The 16,738-nt window shown below is 41.0% G+C and overlaps 2 protein-coding genes across 8 annotated transcripts in view; one reads left to right on the top strand and one right to left on the bottom strand.

Moving 5' to 3' along the window:
- Positions 1-7,993, bottom strand: part of ERAP1 (endoplasmic reticulum aminopeptidase 1) — a 38,869-nt gene extending 30,876 nt beyond the window's left edge. The window contains 5 exon segments of the mRNA XM_075067120.1: positions 2,764-2,884; positions 3,403-3,537; positions 4,720-4,858; positions 5,520-6,116; positions 7,595-7,993. Of these exon segments, the coding sequence (XP_074923221.1) occupies positions 2,764-2,884; positions 3,403-3,537; positions 4,720-4,858; positions 5,520-6,079 (955 nt within the window). The 5' untranslated portion in view covers positions 6,080-6,116; positions 7,595-7,993.
- LOC116835662 (endoplasmic reticulum aminopeptidase 2-like) overlaps positions 202-16,738 on the top strand; it is a 46,786-nt gene continuing 30,249 nt past the window's right edge. Inside the window, exons 1-2 of one of the 7 annotated variants that reach the window (XM_075067112.1) lie at positions 202-1,649; positions 15,426-15,831. In XM_075067112.1, the coding sequence (XP_074923213.1) occupies positions 15,533-15,831 (299 nt within the window). In that variant the 5' untranslated portion in view covers positions 202-1,649; positions 15,426-15,532. Of the gene's footprint in view, positions 1,650-6,537; positions 7,090-11,660; positions 12,591-15,196; positions 15,832-16,738 lie in introns of those variants that run through there. The other 6 variants (XM_075067113.1, XM_032798662.2, XM_032798663.2 and 3 more) reach the window with 6 other exon arrangements.

Below are 16,738 nucleotides of genomic sequence, written 5' to 3' on the forward strand. Positions count from 1 at the left end.
TGGCCCTGGGCTGGAACCCGGAGTAGAGGGCGGGCCCAGGTTCCCCCCAAACCTCCCAACTCCTGATCAGACACAGGAGGAGTTGATCCAGACTGTGGGGAAGATCACTGAGCTGAGCAAATCTGCCAATAAGCGCAGGACCAACCAAGGGAGAGGAGGAACTTTGTCACAGTAGGAAACTAGGTATTTTGCAACAGTTTTTTGTTAAGTTTCCTTTACCTGATAGTGGGTGGGAAAAACTCCCATCAACTTAAATGAAAAAGATAAGCCAATGCTGAGGGTTTTTTTGAAAATCTTACTGAGTGTAGGGAATCATTACTGCTTACATTTTAGGGAGTAAGTATTCATCCATTTTTCTACAATTTTAATTTATTTTTTAAATATAAGACCATTTTTTCAACCAAGCGAGGCACTCCAAGATGTGTGTTATGTGGCCATGTAGGTATTTCTGAGGTGGTTGGAGTGCTTGGCCTTGGCTCTCATATCTAACAATGAGCCTGAAGTGTGACACTATGAGAGCATGGCTGCCACCCACTCATGTTTCACTGGTTAGTCGAAATTCAGCCAGGTGTGAAGAGACTATGCTAGGTCCCCCATATAACATTAAATCCACTGTAAAGATGTGTAGAGGTGCCTTAAGCAGAGCACTGGCAAAGTGGGAAAAGGACTCTGCAATCCTTAATTGTCACAGAGGGGATCTCAGCAGCCACATCCATATAGGTCAGTTTGGAGAATGATAGCAGGGACAAGTCTGGAGGAGGGCCATAGGATCTAAGGTCACATGATCCAGTGGCTCTATTCTCGAGCAAGTGTCACAGACAAGGTAGCAGAATCTCACTGACTGGAGTAATGGTTGCAGGGAGTGGGGCTGCTGTTACCTGTTAGCTCTGTGTTCTTGGGGAACCAGAACACAGTATCTAACTTGTCTGACTCATGAAGGACTCCCCTCCCCCAGCCTCTGCTTGAACCAGAAGAAAGACTTACAAAATGCAATGAAAAGTCAGTGGGAGACACACATAAACCCCTCCGGACAAGGGTGACAGAACTAAAGCAACTCCCCGAGACTCATTTGCATTGAAGGTGGGACAGGGAGGCATCTGCATTAGCATACAAAACGGAGAAGAGAGATTCCAAGGCAAGAACTGCACTGACCTCTGGGACCAGAAAAGCAGGGAAGCACTGCATGATGGGGGATCTCTGCTCCAGATGTTAATGCACCCACCCCAGCACACACCAGCTCCGCAGTTATCAGACCAATTCTAGTAATAAATCCTTTATTGGCATCCAAAATACTGATGCTGCCTAATTGCATTGTGAGCTTCCTCGAAGAAACACTGCCCATAGCCAGGAATGATCAGTTCCTATCGTCTCGCCTGAATGAAACAACTTTGGTATATTCCCTTGAGCCATCAGTTTACCCATAAACAAATCTAGTGTTCTCCCTTGAACCATTGTTGTTTCCCTACAAAAAACCCATATCCATGCTCAAGTAAGTGTCTGATGCCTGGATCCAAAATCTGCATCAGTTCCCTTGGGACTTCATCTTCTCCTAACTGATTGTGCTAGGGGCTCTGCCTGTCTCCAGCACTCTGGACCTTCAACTATCACCACCACCTGGGAACCCCGACTGGTTCAAGCTCCACGGAGTGGTGAGAACCCAACTTTGTCTCTCTTTTTTTCCTACTCTGGGTATATGATCAGGCATAGTTTTCTAAACCTGACGTTTGTAATCTTAAACTAGATTTAATATTGTAACTGTTTTGTTTGTTTGGCTCTCCTTGTATGGTTATTACCTGGCAATATCTAACTTTTATGGTTAAGCTGGTTGCTTCCCTCCCTCCTGCTCTCTCTCTTGTGTGTTTTTGGCTTCCGCATTTGCTCTGCAGCAACGCTCCTCTTACCTAAGCTAAAGATCCCTGAAGCGCCCAAAAATCCTGTGGGGTTTTCTCATCAAGCGGGTTACTACCTGAATAATTGCAATGTGCAAGTGGTGATAGGGACGTGCTGAACCTGTGGCATATGAGGCTGGCAGCTTGGAAGTGCTGCTCGACCCAGCCTGCTGAGTTCAGGGACATGTAACAGGAGTGCTGATTGACCTGGTCCACTCAGATGAGCTCTGTTAATGTGTGTGTGTTCGTCTGATTCTGGGGCTCGAGGAACCCAGCCCTGAGGAACCTAGGTCCTCCAGGATAGCTCCATTGGGAGGGAACTTGCAGAAGGGAGAAGTAGAGCTCCATATGAAAACACAAGTGGTACACTGATAGAATTACAGAACACCACCACCAAGAAGAATAACCCTAATAAATGAGCATACCCAAAGTAACGGGCAAATCTGGTAACATTGCATTTTGACCCCATACCATGCCCCAGATTAACCCTTATAAAGTCAGAGATTACTAAAAAACCCAAGTGGCGGAAATGTTTTCAAGTAGTACTTTTCACACATTAATTTTCTGTACCTGAAATATCAACTAACAGTGCTGGCAAGGAGGCAGCATACAATATGTTACATTATAAATATGTTAATATTTTCACAGGCTATGTGATATCATGGAAACACAAAGGGCCAAGTGTTCCCTCCCCTACTCAAAATGAATGCCCAAGTCTATGCAAGACAATTCTGGAAAAGTCAGGAGGCACTGAGGAACATGCTCACCGTCTGTTGCAAACTTGACTCTATCTTACAAACTATATTACGTGATTTGTGTTCTATTAAACTCAACTAATAAGGAACTTAAATAGAATGAATGATAAAACACTTGCCTTGTTTGGGTAAGGGATATGGAATGCTGAAGTAATTCTCATAGAAGTCTAAAAGTTTCACTGCTGCATCCAAGGCATAATCAGCTTGGTTGATCTTATCTGGTACAGTATATACAGATATCTAAAATACACAAGCACGGAAGGTTTGTGAATACAAATGTAAGTAGTTTTAGAATAGAAACTGATTTGTTCTCTGCCTTATTTCAATTATCGCCAAAAAATGAGCACAATTAGCTGCTTGATGCTGCTTCCTTGCCTCAGAGGTATCCTACAATTTGTAAGAAAAGCATCAAAGCCAGAAATGTATTTTTTAAAACTGAATTTAGATTCAGTCCCTTTTATTTATTCACCAAACAGGTACAATTGCAGTGCAGGTTTCCCCACTTTACCCAACCAAACTCAATCCTTTTTTGAAGGGACCAGAGATGAGAGCACACAAACAGATTTTAAAAGTAAAACTACTAAAAATCATAATTCAAATAGTCCATCTAATTAAAAACACATTACTTTCTTCTCGCTCAATTCCATAGCAGCTACAGACATGTAAATATAGTTAACCAAGACCTTTAGAATTAAACCATTTGCAATTTTTATTGTTCCTATCACACAGCAAGGTTGTAGAAAACGAGACAAATTTACCTTAATTCCACTGGTGGTCATCTTGCTGACTGATTTAAAATCCGAAACAATAAAGGCCACTAGATAAGTGCTCATCTTTACACTAACATCAAAATGGTCTTCAACTAGCCAATTAGCAACACTCACAGATTTCACCTAAAATTAGAGCACAACTTTTGTCACACAATAATTCTATGAGCTGGAACACAGAAGGTTTGTAAAGTTTTTTTTAAATTTCATCACTATTATTTAAAGAGTCACTGAATAAAATAAAACAAAACTAAACTAAAGGAAAACCCACCCTTTTGTATGAACTTTTTCTTATCTAGCCTGTTATACTTAAAACTGAATGCAATTAGAGAAATAATTTCTGAATTCTTTTTCCATTTGCTTTCTACATTTGATAGTACCTTGCTGTCTGCTGTACAGTTAATTGGTTTGTCCTGTGGCTGCATAAAAGAGCCAAACAGGGAAAAGAAAAACTGTTTAAAAAGACCCAGTGAACTCAAAATGTTTTTAAGAAGACATTCAAAATTTCTAATTTCTGAAAGAGAACCCTCTATATAATATGTTCTTTTAATTTTTTTAATTGTTTTTTTTTTTTTTTTACTGTTCCTCTATTTGTGTTTATAAGGGTCTCTTCAGCAAATAAGAAATTGACAATACAGAGGAAACAGTGAAACCTGCTAGACACAAAGTGCTATCCAATGCACAGGCCAACAAACCAAAAAGAATTTTTTTCTTTCTAACGGTTTTCAGCTGTAGATGCTACTTGTAGGTATAATACACATAAAATTTTCAAACAAATGTGATTTTTCAAGTTGACTCTGTCTCTCTAAAAAAAAAAAAAAAAAGCAAAAGCAACCTTTAGTAGATGCTCAGGGGTACATTTCAGTACAAAGATGTAGTTGCATAACTCCCTGCATAGTTAATACATGTCACACTGCATCATGCTATTTATCCCTTCCTCCAAACTCCCTTGAAGGTTAATTTTTAAAGTCTAGATAGTCCAAGTTTCATGTACAAAATATGGAATTATAGGCTAGATCCTACAGGTCCTGAATGCTCCCAACTTCCATTGCCTCCCATGGGAGCAAGGATGCTCATCTCACAGGACTATCCCCTAAATATGAACTTTAAAACAGCCAACAATGAGATAATGCATTTTTCCTTTTTAATTCAATGATAGAACTACTAGAAACAACAGTACGCATATGAGCATCAAAATAAAACAGTTTAATATCAAAGTGAATTGCTCTTGCTTGGATATTCTGCTCTACTTTAACTTTTTCGTAAACTAAACAATTCTAAAATGTAACATTAGAAATATCCACGTACTATTGGCATATTAGATAGTGCGAGGTGCTTTGGTTCTCTCCTAATCTTAATGGAAAATCTGGCTTTGAAGGATGGTTCATCAAAACATGGGAAAGCCATGCGAGCAGCTGTTGGCTCAAACTGTGTTGATGCAAGTACCCTGTAATTAAACAATGGGAAATAAAAAAAAAATCTACATCTGAAACATGCCCATACATTGCAGTATCAATACAGAACATCCATCTCTCTGGTGCAAGACAAAAAGGTAAATTTGATGTTCACTTTGTAACTAGGTACTTATATGGCCCCCATTTCGGCAGTATCTGAACAATTCACAATACCCCTTTATCAGGCCAAGAAGTACTACCCCCATTTTATAGATGGGAAACTGAGGTAGGAGACTAAGTAACTTGCCCAAGATCACACACGAAAATGTGGCGAAGCTGAGAATAGGACCTGGCCTCCTGACTCCCATAGCACTCTGACCAGAGGACCATTCTTCCTTGCATCAAAACTTCCGGTAGTATAAATAGGAGATCTTGTGCATTAAGGACCACTGAATTTGGTCCATGATGAAAAAATTCAATTCCTTTCCGAAAGGACTGAAAGTCTCAACAAGTTAAATACTGGAATATGATTCGGTACAAATTCAATTCTCTATAACAAAGCGTAAGTCTCAGTGAAGAAAGCAGAGGCTCTAAAAGAGAAATTAGAAACTAAATGAGAATAAAATCTAAAAGCAGCAATTTAGCACGGTTATACCTAAAAAGTCAAGTATAGTTCACTCTTCAGAAACAAATGTTAATTGAAAAGATGATTACCTCACTTCTCCTTCCTGGGTTCTATAGGTGCTTTTATAAAAGCCATGGAAACTCTCTGACAGATTTGCAGAATACTCAATGCTAACAGTGTAGTTTTGTCCAACATGCAGTGGAAAAGCTGCCAGGAGGGCAATCTGCTCAAATGGTGGGTATTCCAAAACCATCACTTCTTCTTCAGTGTGACTATTTCCCATTCTCCTTTGGATGGCAGCCCTGGTAATTTGCAGGTGTTTGCTGTGCAGGATGACTGAACTAGTTTGTTGGTTTACTGTAATCTCTATTCTGGCAAATCCAGTAAAAGTTAGAGTTGTAAGATTAGGATGGAGGAGAAGATCATAATGCACTGGGATGACATGCTTGGGAAGCCTCATTTTATCCCAAGGAAACGGTTTGCTTCCATTGCCAGACACTACATCAGCTGTCTCCCTGTTCTTGCTACTGTGGTCATTATTCACAGAAACTGCAACATTTAAAATACCTATGGTCATCATCATCATCATCATCATCATCATGAGAGAGGATTTATCTGCAAATGGCAGAGTAGAGAATAAGGCTGCCATTCTTGCCTTGCTTATGTTGATTTCCACATATGATCATCTAAAAAAGAAATATGTGTAAAACACAGTTAGTATTAAAGATTTTTCTTTGTGGTAAATGTCATGGACAACACCAATGAGTACTGCCTATGATCTAAAAAAATACAGTAAGACCCTCACGCTGCAGTCAAATCCACATGCGCAGACCCTTGACCTGTGTGGAGCCCAAATGACTTCTGGCACAGAATCACAGAAGCTTTGGGTTGGAAGAGACATGGGGTCTCACAGCAGGATCAGGCCTAAATTATCTTCACATTCTGTAACCATCTGTGTCTATTTCCATTAGCAAAGAGATTTATACACTTTTTCTTGCCATGATCCTTCCAATCCTCTTAATTTAAAATGTCTCTGAAGGCAAACCTTTCAGGCTGTCAGTAAGCTTTGATATTTTTAAAGCCACAGTGTACTCACTGGTTATAAATAAATAGGAACAAGTTTTAATTGCAATGTTATTTACTGGGAGAGAATATAAACACATAAAAGCACAAAACATTATACAAAAAACAAAAGTAACAGAAGAAAATGCAATTCTTATCCCTGACATACAGCCCCTGGAAGGAGCAAATCAAAGGGAATGAAGATACTTCCAAGGTTTTTGCTAGAAAAGAGATCAGTAGTTTGATAATTTAGCAGGCTAATACCAAGCAGTTTCTTCTGGAAACAGCTGATCTCTCTCCTGCAGAGAGGGCAAAACATCTTGAAAAAAAACAAGGCTATTCAAGAAGTCCATAAGACTATTCAAGAATGCCAATGTCAAGTAGAGGAGGATAAAGTGAACTTCCATTTTATTCTGTTTGTCAGTTGTATATGAAAAATATTCATGTCCTGCCTGACTATCTGTGAGAACGCCATTCCTGGCATGAGTCTGACATCTGCACAGCTTATTTTCAGGGCATGGTGCCAAAACAATGTTTTGCGGTTTTAAGATCTGTAGCTGTGCAGAGTTGTGAAGCAGGTGATGTCGGGGGGCTCAGGTGAGTGTATTGGGACACTGTTTGGCAGTGGGGGTGTAGTGTGGGGGGCTCAGGTGAGTGTGCCGGGGCACTGTTTGGCAGTGGGGGCGTAGTGTGGGGGGCTCAGGTGAGTGTGCCGGGGCACTGTTTGGCAGTGGGGGTGTAGTGTTGGGGGGCTCAGGTGAGTGTGCCGGGGCACTGTTTGGCAGTGGGGGTGCTCAGGTGGCAGTGGTGGGGCGCTCGGGGGCGTTGCGGGGAGAGGATTTCGCGGGGCTCGGGGCGCTCTCTGGGAGCGGACGCTGCAGCCACCTCAGAGACACGCTGCCCTGGCTGCTGCCCGCCTTTGGCGGTGAAATGCAGCTCGGCCCCCGCCCGCGCCCCACCGCCCCCACCGTGGGGGGACCGGGACCCCTCCCCCCCGCACTCTGGGCCTGGGCGTCGTGTTCCCCCGCCCCGGAAGGCGAGGCGGCTCTGCTGGCGCCACGCTGCCCTCAGAGCGCTGGCCCTGAACCACCCAGTTCGCGACCTGCTCCGCGGAGGCCGGGGCTGGGTGAGCGGCGCTGGTACCTGCTGCCGGGCCCAGCGAGATGGAGGAACCGCGCCGCCGCTGCCTGCATTAGCTGCGCCTTGGAAAGTGAAAGCGAAAGCAGAAGTGCCTCTGGGGCCCTTCCAGCTCTTCCGCCCCCCCCGGCTCTGTTCTGGGGCTCCCCCACATCCCCCGCCCTCCTGGACTGGCCCCAGCAGGAAGGCGGTTTGGGCGACCCTACAATAACATAGTTCCCTGCCACCGAAAGACAGCCACAGGGAAAAGCCCGATCCAGCGGGATGCTGAGCTCTGAGTGCCTGGAGCACTACAGGCGCCCATGTGGCTCGGGGGTGCCAACAAAGGAGCGACTCCGATGTTGGCTCCCAGCGTCTGCGGACAAGGGAGAGCAGGGGCGGCTCGAACCATTTTGCCGCCCCAAGCACGGCGGCACGCAGCGGGGGCGCTCTGCCGGTTGCCGGAGCCGCGGGACCAGCGGACCCTCCGCAGACATGTGCCGCCCCACCGGCAGAGCGTCTCCCGCGACATGCTGCCCCAAGCACGCGCTTGGCGTGCTGGGGCCTGGAGCCGCCCGTGAGTGAGAGTCAACCAGTGGTCAGTACTGATCAGACCGCTGTGGCTGTGGGTGGCATTGGCCGCACTGGGAGTACCGGCTCTGTCTAATACACATTAGCTGATTGTGATTGATCCCTAGAGTGGGAGCCTATTGTCTAGATTAATTGCAACGTTCTCTTTAAAACTGTGTTCGCCCTTATATTTTAATGCATGGCCTATTTTCCTAGAGCAGCCCTGAGTTCTTTGGGGGCAAGGGCCACTCTATTCAGTAACACTAAGAAATAATTTTGGTCTTGTAATACTAAACGAAAGAGTATTTGGAGGCTGTACAACTAAGATATAATTATAACAGCCTGCATCCTTTACACCTGTGGTTCCATCTTATTTCCACCACTTTTTTTTTCAGTGACTTAAGGATTCCAAAAGTGCAACCCATAGAGAGCTCAGATATAGTGTATGATCTTCTGCAGCCATTCCGTTCATTGTGGGATAGCTTCCTTTCGCTTCAAGACCTGCACACCTCAGCAAGTTAGACACAGGAATTGTAACTGAAAAATGACTAGGAACAAAAAATTTGTTCTTTGACTCATGGTAGTTAATACATGTTGAAACTTGATAAGCAATTGTAATGTAGATAAGTCCTGTGATTCAAAATTTCTTCCTGGTGCTCCTTCTGGGACACTGCAGGTAGGCACTTGTCTCGTACACAGCTCTGAGCAGAAAGGCCCAGTCTAGCCCTCTGCCTCAGACAGACCAATGCTAATGATTCTAACAATACCAAACCCCAAAGTCTGCTCTCTCTCTACATCCTGTGAAGCCTTCATCCTTGTCTATATGAGAAAGTTATACCAGCGTAACCAAATTAGTTTAGAAACAGGTTTATTTAAATAGATGCAACCCTTGTATGTGGATACTTTAAGTTTTCAGTCTTAACTTTAGAATGCCTTTTATCAAATTAGCATAAAAAAGGCACAGAACCAATTTAAGCTAAATCTAAGGCATTCCAAAACTGAAATAAGTATCCACACAAGGGATTTGCATTGATTTACCTAAATCTGCTTCTAAACCAATTTAGTTAAATCAGTATAACTTCCTTGGGTAGACAGCCTTTAGTTTTCTGTTCTCCTCCGTGATGAAGTCCAACAGTAAACAGTATTATGCTGACTTAGTTAATTACCACTTATTAGATGCTTTAAGAAAAATCCAAATTGGCTTTATTGTTTATGATTAAAGTTTCTGTGGCAAACTAGCCAAACTTTTATTAGTAATGTTAGTATATCACGTATTAAAACTACAACTGTGCAGTCTAATCGTATCTCTTAGCAGAGGAGTAAGTGGAAAGTAAACCCCCAAATTAGGGTGGTATGAACTTAATCATGTTGATTACTTTCAAGACTACAGCTACAACTCAGAAACAACTCCTCATTTGTCTGGAGTGTTCAGAATTGTAGTAGGGTGGCTTGCCCGTGGGTTGGAAAGCCTGGGCCTAAACCAGCCCTGATTACAGGATGAGCCACATCTTGGTTGAATCAGGTGATCCTGGGTAAAAGACAACAGGAAGCTGCAGTCCCTGGTGGGTTTCTTGAAGAGAAGGAACTGAGCAGAGCTATGTAGAAAGAGGGTCTTTGGTAGTGATCCTGAGGAAGGGATAAGTCTGCAGGAAGGCAGGTTTATGCCTTGCTTAATCCTGAGTGGATGATTGTTTTTGTGTTTGAGAATATTGTTAATTTAATAAAAATTCAGAAGCTTCTCAGAAGGACTGTAACTAAAAGAGGGAGTGTGGAGTTTGTTTGTTGGGGGGGAATAGGAAGGGCACAGAAGAGGACCATGAGGGGGTATTTGGGTAGCAACTGGTCCTGTTATGAGTGTATTCTATGACAAGGTTAGCAGGGAATTGTATGAATTTACCTGTCTGGATAACTGTGCCTCCCTCTCACTGTGTAGTGCCATACCAGGGAAAACCTAGGAAAACACTGACTGAATGTTTGTGTGCCAATCCCCAAATCTGAATACAGGAGGCGTATATGAACTAGCTGGGGACTGAGAGTTCATAAAATGAAACATCTCAAAATTACAGTAAATACAGTGCATGAATTGTAGTGTGGTGCATGGCATTGCTTTCTTGGTCTTCAAACCCTGTAAAAGTGTTTCTAATGCAATGGAGGCATCAGACTGTGAAGGGATGTTGACTTGTTCTTCATCAATATAACTGATCTGTGTTTTGTTTTGTTTTCACCTGTTAGAAAAAATGGTTCATATAACTAGTCATTTGTATAATTGGTATTCATAAAATGAATGGTCTACCGTAACTCTGAATGTGGAGGGCTCCACAGGTGCCATTCACCGTTTGAAAGATAAATAGGTTTTATCAGTTCAAAAACTGCAAAAGCAGAAGCTTAAAGTTTATTGTAACTATTTAAAATGTACAGCAAGAGGGTCAGAAGTTCTCTGGGAGCATTCAAGCACTCTAATCTAAACCACCTTGTGAAAGTTATAAGTACTAGCTAGAAAGCAAGTAGGCCAATAGCCATGTTGTCTATTTTTATTTTTTTGGTCTGGTACAGACCAGACATCCCTTATGTGGATCCAAAACTCTTAGAAATGGCAGTAAGTTATGCCACATTTCATCAGACTTTGATCAGTGCTATAGCTGGGTACTAGGGCTCTCAAATCACTTTATCTCAGAGAACAGTGATGACTAGAATCAATGTAGCTTTAAAAGATTTAAAGCTGTACACTCTCATATGCCCCCCACATCTCTGTCCCTCTTTAACGTGGGTCTTCTCTAACAGGTGTTTGTAGCCTTTGAGGCCTTTATGGAGAATCAGAAGAAACAGGTGTTTATGATGGTTCCAAGTTGCTGATGCATAAAAACCTCTCTTGAGTAGCTATGGTAACAAAACTAGTTGCTTACAAGTTATATGCAGCATTTATACAGATGCTCAGTAACATAGTGATGAGCTAGTTATAAAATCTAGGTATCTATAGATACACAAACTCTTCCCAAAAAGTTCTGGTAATAGCTTGTTTTCTCTTCAGTAGCTGCCTTTGGATGCATTCTTTTTCAGAACTTTCCCCACGTCACTGCCTCATTTTACACAGCTGAAAACATACTATTGATTTATACTATCCAGGGCCCATACCAATATGGGAATCACGGCTGCCTCAATTTTTTGTTAATCCTGAAGTACTGATATTGTGGGGGGGAGGAGTTGAAATAGTTTGGGTTATTGAATTTTCTGTTAACTGACTCTTGGAGAGAAGCATTTTATGTGGGCCATACTATCAAGTAGAATTAGCTGCAATATGTAATCATGAACAGTTTGACTTCATTACTGAAACTTGATGGCCAAGCCTAGTTTCTGATGTGATCATTGGGCATAATAGCATTTTATGTAGTTCCTCTGATACTTACACAGTATGATTAGTATCACAGTCCTGGGCTTGAGACCTTTTTCTAGGAATGATGTCTAGGATTCCTAGTGAATTTCTTTCCTTCATGTTAACAAAAGAGGTTAACACAATTCTAAAATATAGGGATCATATGTAGAATTGCTCTACTGAGTGTCATTAATTATTGTGTGGATTAGTGACATGGAGGAGAAAGAAAGTTTGGAAAGGTGGGGTGGAAAGTGGATAGTATTCAGTTTAGTTTTTTTGGTGATTCTGGTGTTTGTCAATTATGGAGAAGTGTTTTTCATACCAGTGATTTTATTTTTCTAACAAGTGCACTGTTTTTCAGAACAGCTTTATGAAAAATACTGCACTGAACAATAACATCAATATTTCTCTTCTGCACAATTAATGACCGAATGTTATAGTCTCAGAAAGTGCTGTTTATTTGACAACAGTTATGACAATAGAACAAAAATCCTATACAGAAATAGGGAAGACAGCCCATGATTATGACAGTCTTTTTGGAGAAAAATCCAGTGGAGCAGCTCATCAGATCTTTGACTTCAATGGACTTGTGATAATTTACACCAGTTTAAAATCTGTACAGTTGATTTTTATTTTAAGGTTTTTTAGTCTGGGGTTTTCAAATGCGCCTGGAAAGTGCCTATGTTTATTCCTTTTCTATTTTTAAAGCTTCCTAAAATGTCAGCCCCCAGTACACAGCTTTACTTGTAATGCCTTAAAAGCAGTTTTACTACAATTTCAGTTTTAGGGATAGCTGCAAAAGAAAAAACATATACGTGTATTTGTTTCACAAATAACATTAAGCATAGGACAGCAGATTGCAATATTTTATCAGAATGCAAAGTTGTTTCTGAAAAGTTAAAAACTCTTTCAACTAGCAGCCACAAGAGGTGGCTATTTTCCTACTTTTGTCTCAACAAGAGTGGGTGATGACAAATTGAAAAGAAACTGAAAATAAAAGGACCATTCTGCCTTCTGTACGGTTAAAGAAAGAGACGAGACGGTAATGTACTATAGCACCTGTTTGCTTGTTTTATTTATGTTCTGTATTTTATTTTTACTAGATTTTCAAAAAATAAATACCTAACAGTGCATATATGTAATTTATTTATAAATAAATAAAAATAACTGAATAAGAGAACCCTTTATGTTATCTAGGCCTCTCTTACTCGGTTAAGAATGATTAAAACAATCAGACACTGAAGGTGAAATTCACTCTGTGCAGAGGGCCGGCAAAAGTCCAGTGCAACACTTAAATCATATTTTAAAGACTAGGCCCTGATTCAGCAAGGCACAAAACCTTACAATTAACTTTAAATATGAGCATTCTCTAGAATGTGTGAGGGCCTGAGCTAGAGCCGTAAGTGAGATTTTAGTGGTAAACCTTCTTAGTAAACCTTCTGCTGTCCCTCTGCACGGGGGATGAGGAGCGGGAGGTGGGAAATCCAGACTAAGAGTTTACAGCCAGCAAACAGTGTTTGGCACATATAGCAAATACTTAAGGGGAGGCAAGGCAATAGACCATCACATTTCCCATCGTTCTTTATTCACTGATAAAGACAATTTAGAGATTTTCCATTCACCATTAAATCTCGGGAATGACAAAAAGCTTTGTTTTTTCCTGATGCTAACTTGTAACTATTTGCAAAATGTCTTTCATAAATGAATGACTTTAAAATGTGAGTTGGAACTGTAAAAAATAATACCTATGTAAAACTGGAGATATCTTTATTCACTCAGCTTCACATTAAAATAACTTTTGCAAGCAAAAGTACAAAATATAATTTCAGTAGTTTTACTTTTGATCATTTGGGACAACAAATTAAAAACAGCCAGATACTGAGGCTTAAAAGTGGGGCCCTAATGATTTATAACCAACAGACAATGTTTAACTGAACTGGTTGCAGATTTTTAGTGTGGGTCATTGGTGCACAGTTTGATTGGTATTCTGTCCTCTGGGCATTTTAAGTACAATTTATGCTTCTAAGAGTGATTTTGCAGTTTTGAGCCTTCAATTTTATCTAACCTATATATCTTGTATTTATATATTTTGTCACGGATATTTTTAGTAAAAGACACGGACAGGTCATGAGCAATAAAAAAAAAAAAAAAATTAACAGAGGGCTGTGACCTATCCCTGACTTTTACTAAAATTATCCTTGACAAACTGGGGCACTCAGCTGTGGGGTCCCCACACTACCTGCAGAGGTTGGGCAGCTACGGGGGCCACTCCCAGCTCTGGGGGCCCCCACTTCCTGTGGGGATTCAGAACTTTAGAGTCCCTCAGCTCGGAGTTCCAAGGTACCCACAGTGCCCATGGCGGCTTAGAGCTCTGGGGTACCCCACCCTCTGTGGCAGCTGGGAGCTCCAGGGAGCCCCCACCACCCACATTGGCTGGGAGCTGTGGGGGGGGCCCTGCTGCCCACAGCATCGAGGAGCTGCAGCCTTGCTGCCCGCAGCAGCTGGCAGCTCCATGAGGCTACTGGCTCCTATGTCCATGGGGAACTGCGGGGTCCCCCTGCTGCAGTGGGCGGCGGGGAGATCCTGCAGATTCCGGCTGACGGCTGAATTCACAGAGGTCGCAGGAAGTCACGGATTCTGTGACTTCCACGACCTCCATGAAAAAACTTTATAATTAAGGATACAATATCTTAAATCAAATCACGTTTCTTTGACTCTTCTTTCGTTGAGCTCCATACCAGAGCTGTTAGCCAGACGTGTGTCTGAGTTACACAGGTCTTAAAATTTCTTCAGTGGTTGACTGACATTCAGGCAGAAAAATGTCTGCACCCAAGCTATGGCATCACAGCATCATTTGTAGGGGCTCTGACATTTGGCTCTCTGCTGCTGCTGAAATGCACAGCCTGGTTTGTGGCACTGGGTCCTCTGGTACTACATTTGGGTTGTTTTGAAGGGCCCTTGTTGGTTTCTCAGGGCTTGCTGCATCGTCATTTTCATGGCTTCTGAGGGGATGCTAAATCTTTTCTTCATCCAAGCTCACAACTGAGGAACCCAACATTTCTTATTTTAATCTTGCATTGTTTAAACACAGGTAAGGTAGTGCTAAATACAGAAGCAAAAACAAAGCAGGAAGAGCCAAACAGACTTTTAAAGAATTATTGGAGGGGGAAGGGGGTTCCCCTTCCGTTGCACAAAAAAATTCATTCACAATAAAGGCTTGTTTTTCAAAAATGTATAGGTATACTGCTAGCATGATTGCAATCAGGTTTTTAAGCTTGCAAATAGCCTGCTGTACATTTCAGTCCACTACCAGCCCAAATACCTTGCACTCTCACATAGCTGTGATAAATATGGATACAATTGCACACACTTCTGAGTTTCAGTTTTTGAAAATCAATCCTTAATGATGCCTTCACCTGAACATGGAACAAGATACTTAAAAACATGGGTCTGGATCCTGCAATCAGATCCATGCAGGCAGATCTCTATACCAGCATGGATTAGGTTGAATGATTGGCTCCGTGATGGGTAAAATCCCTACTAATTGGCAGCGCAATGTTAACACATTTTTTAAATGTCAGGTTCTGCCCCAAATAACTTGATTGTACATATATAGAGTGCTCATATTGGTCCTTTTCTGCCTTTCAGGATAAGCAATTAAGAAATTCTCCACTAGACAGAAGATATGCATTTTTGTTTTTGTTTTTTGATTGTTAGAATAAAATGCTGAAGAAGCTAAAATACAAAATTCGATAAACAAATACAACATTTCAGTGGCCAGTGGCAATGCTATTGCTATTACACATTTTGAACTTTGTTGGAATTAATTATGCCCTCAGTGGAGGAAGAAGCATTGAAAACACATCTTTTCCTATAGCAACAAATGGACAACCATTTCCGTGGAATAAATTAAGGCTCCCTGGTTGGATCCTCCCAGTCCATTATGACCTTGTAATTCACCCAAATTTGACTTCATTAATATTCATGGGATCTGTGAAGATAGAAGTCACTGTGGTACATGAAACTAGCACCATAGTCTTACATAGCAAACATCTGGAAATCATCAGTGCAGCTATTGAGGAGGAAAATGGAAAGACCCAAGCAGATTTAAAACAAATGAAAGTTTTGGAATACCCGCCCCATGAACAAGCTGCCTTTCTATATGCTGAACCATTGCAGGTGGATAAGAAGTATTTCCTTTCTATAAGCTATATTGCCAATCTTTCAGACGGTTTCTATGGCTTTTATAAAAGTACTTACAAAACTAAGGATGGTCAAACAAGGTAAGTAAAGGCTACAGAAGATTTCATACCATATTGTTATATTGATCTTTTCAATATAAAGCTCTTGTACTTTAAACTGGAGAAAATAATGTTATAATAGTTTAATAACATGCTGACTTTTTATCTCTAAGGGTTTTATTTTGTTTGCTGTACATTAATACTGCTATTGTTGTATTCTACTCTCTTCATGTAATAAAGTCTCCCATACTATAATTGTTGATTTGTATTGTTGCTGTAGTTTTTCTTTTCTGACTTAATGAAAAAGATTAACAATATAATATATATATAAAATATAATATTGTTAATCTTTTTCATAAAGTCAGAAAAGAAAAACTACAGCAACAATACAAACCAATAATTATTCTAAAGCTCTATTTAAATAGAAACTATAAGAACTCATTACTATATCAACCTCAATTAATACACTTTTAGGATAAAATACTATTCCATTCTGTACAGTGAATACATTGTCTAGAGTGTAGATTTCAATTTCATAATCTGATCTTGATTCTAGTGTGAGACTTGCAGTGGAATCAATGGAAATTTCAGTCAGCTGTCAAGAATCACTGAGAGGCAATTAATTAAAGTCAATGGGGCTTAAGCTCTTAAATCACTTAGGTGCTTTTGAAAATTTTATTCTCTGTAGATAAGAGTGCAAACATCTTCATAAACTTTTCAGGGGCGAGACAGTCTTCCACTATGCGCTTGTATAAGCATCTCGGAGTTACCAATGTCTGTGAGAGTTTATAAGTAATTTCTAATTAATTGTTCCAAAAGAGTGAACAGAATAAGAGAATCTTCACTTTTCTTATACTTCTTCTGTATTTATATGTTTTATGCTGTAGTTTGTCACCATTTTGGTCCCAGGATATGAGAGAGACTAGGTGGGTGAGGTAATATCTTTTAT

Source organism: Chelonoidis abingdonii, chromosome 6, assembly GCF_003597395.2.
Source record: "Chelonoidis abingdonii isolate Lonesome George chromosome 6, CheloAbing_2.0, whole genome shotgun sequence".
NCBI classification, from domain to species: domain Eukaryota; kingdom Metazoa; phylum Chordata; order Testudines; family Testudinidae; genus Chelonoidis; species Chelonoidis abingdonii.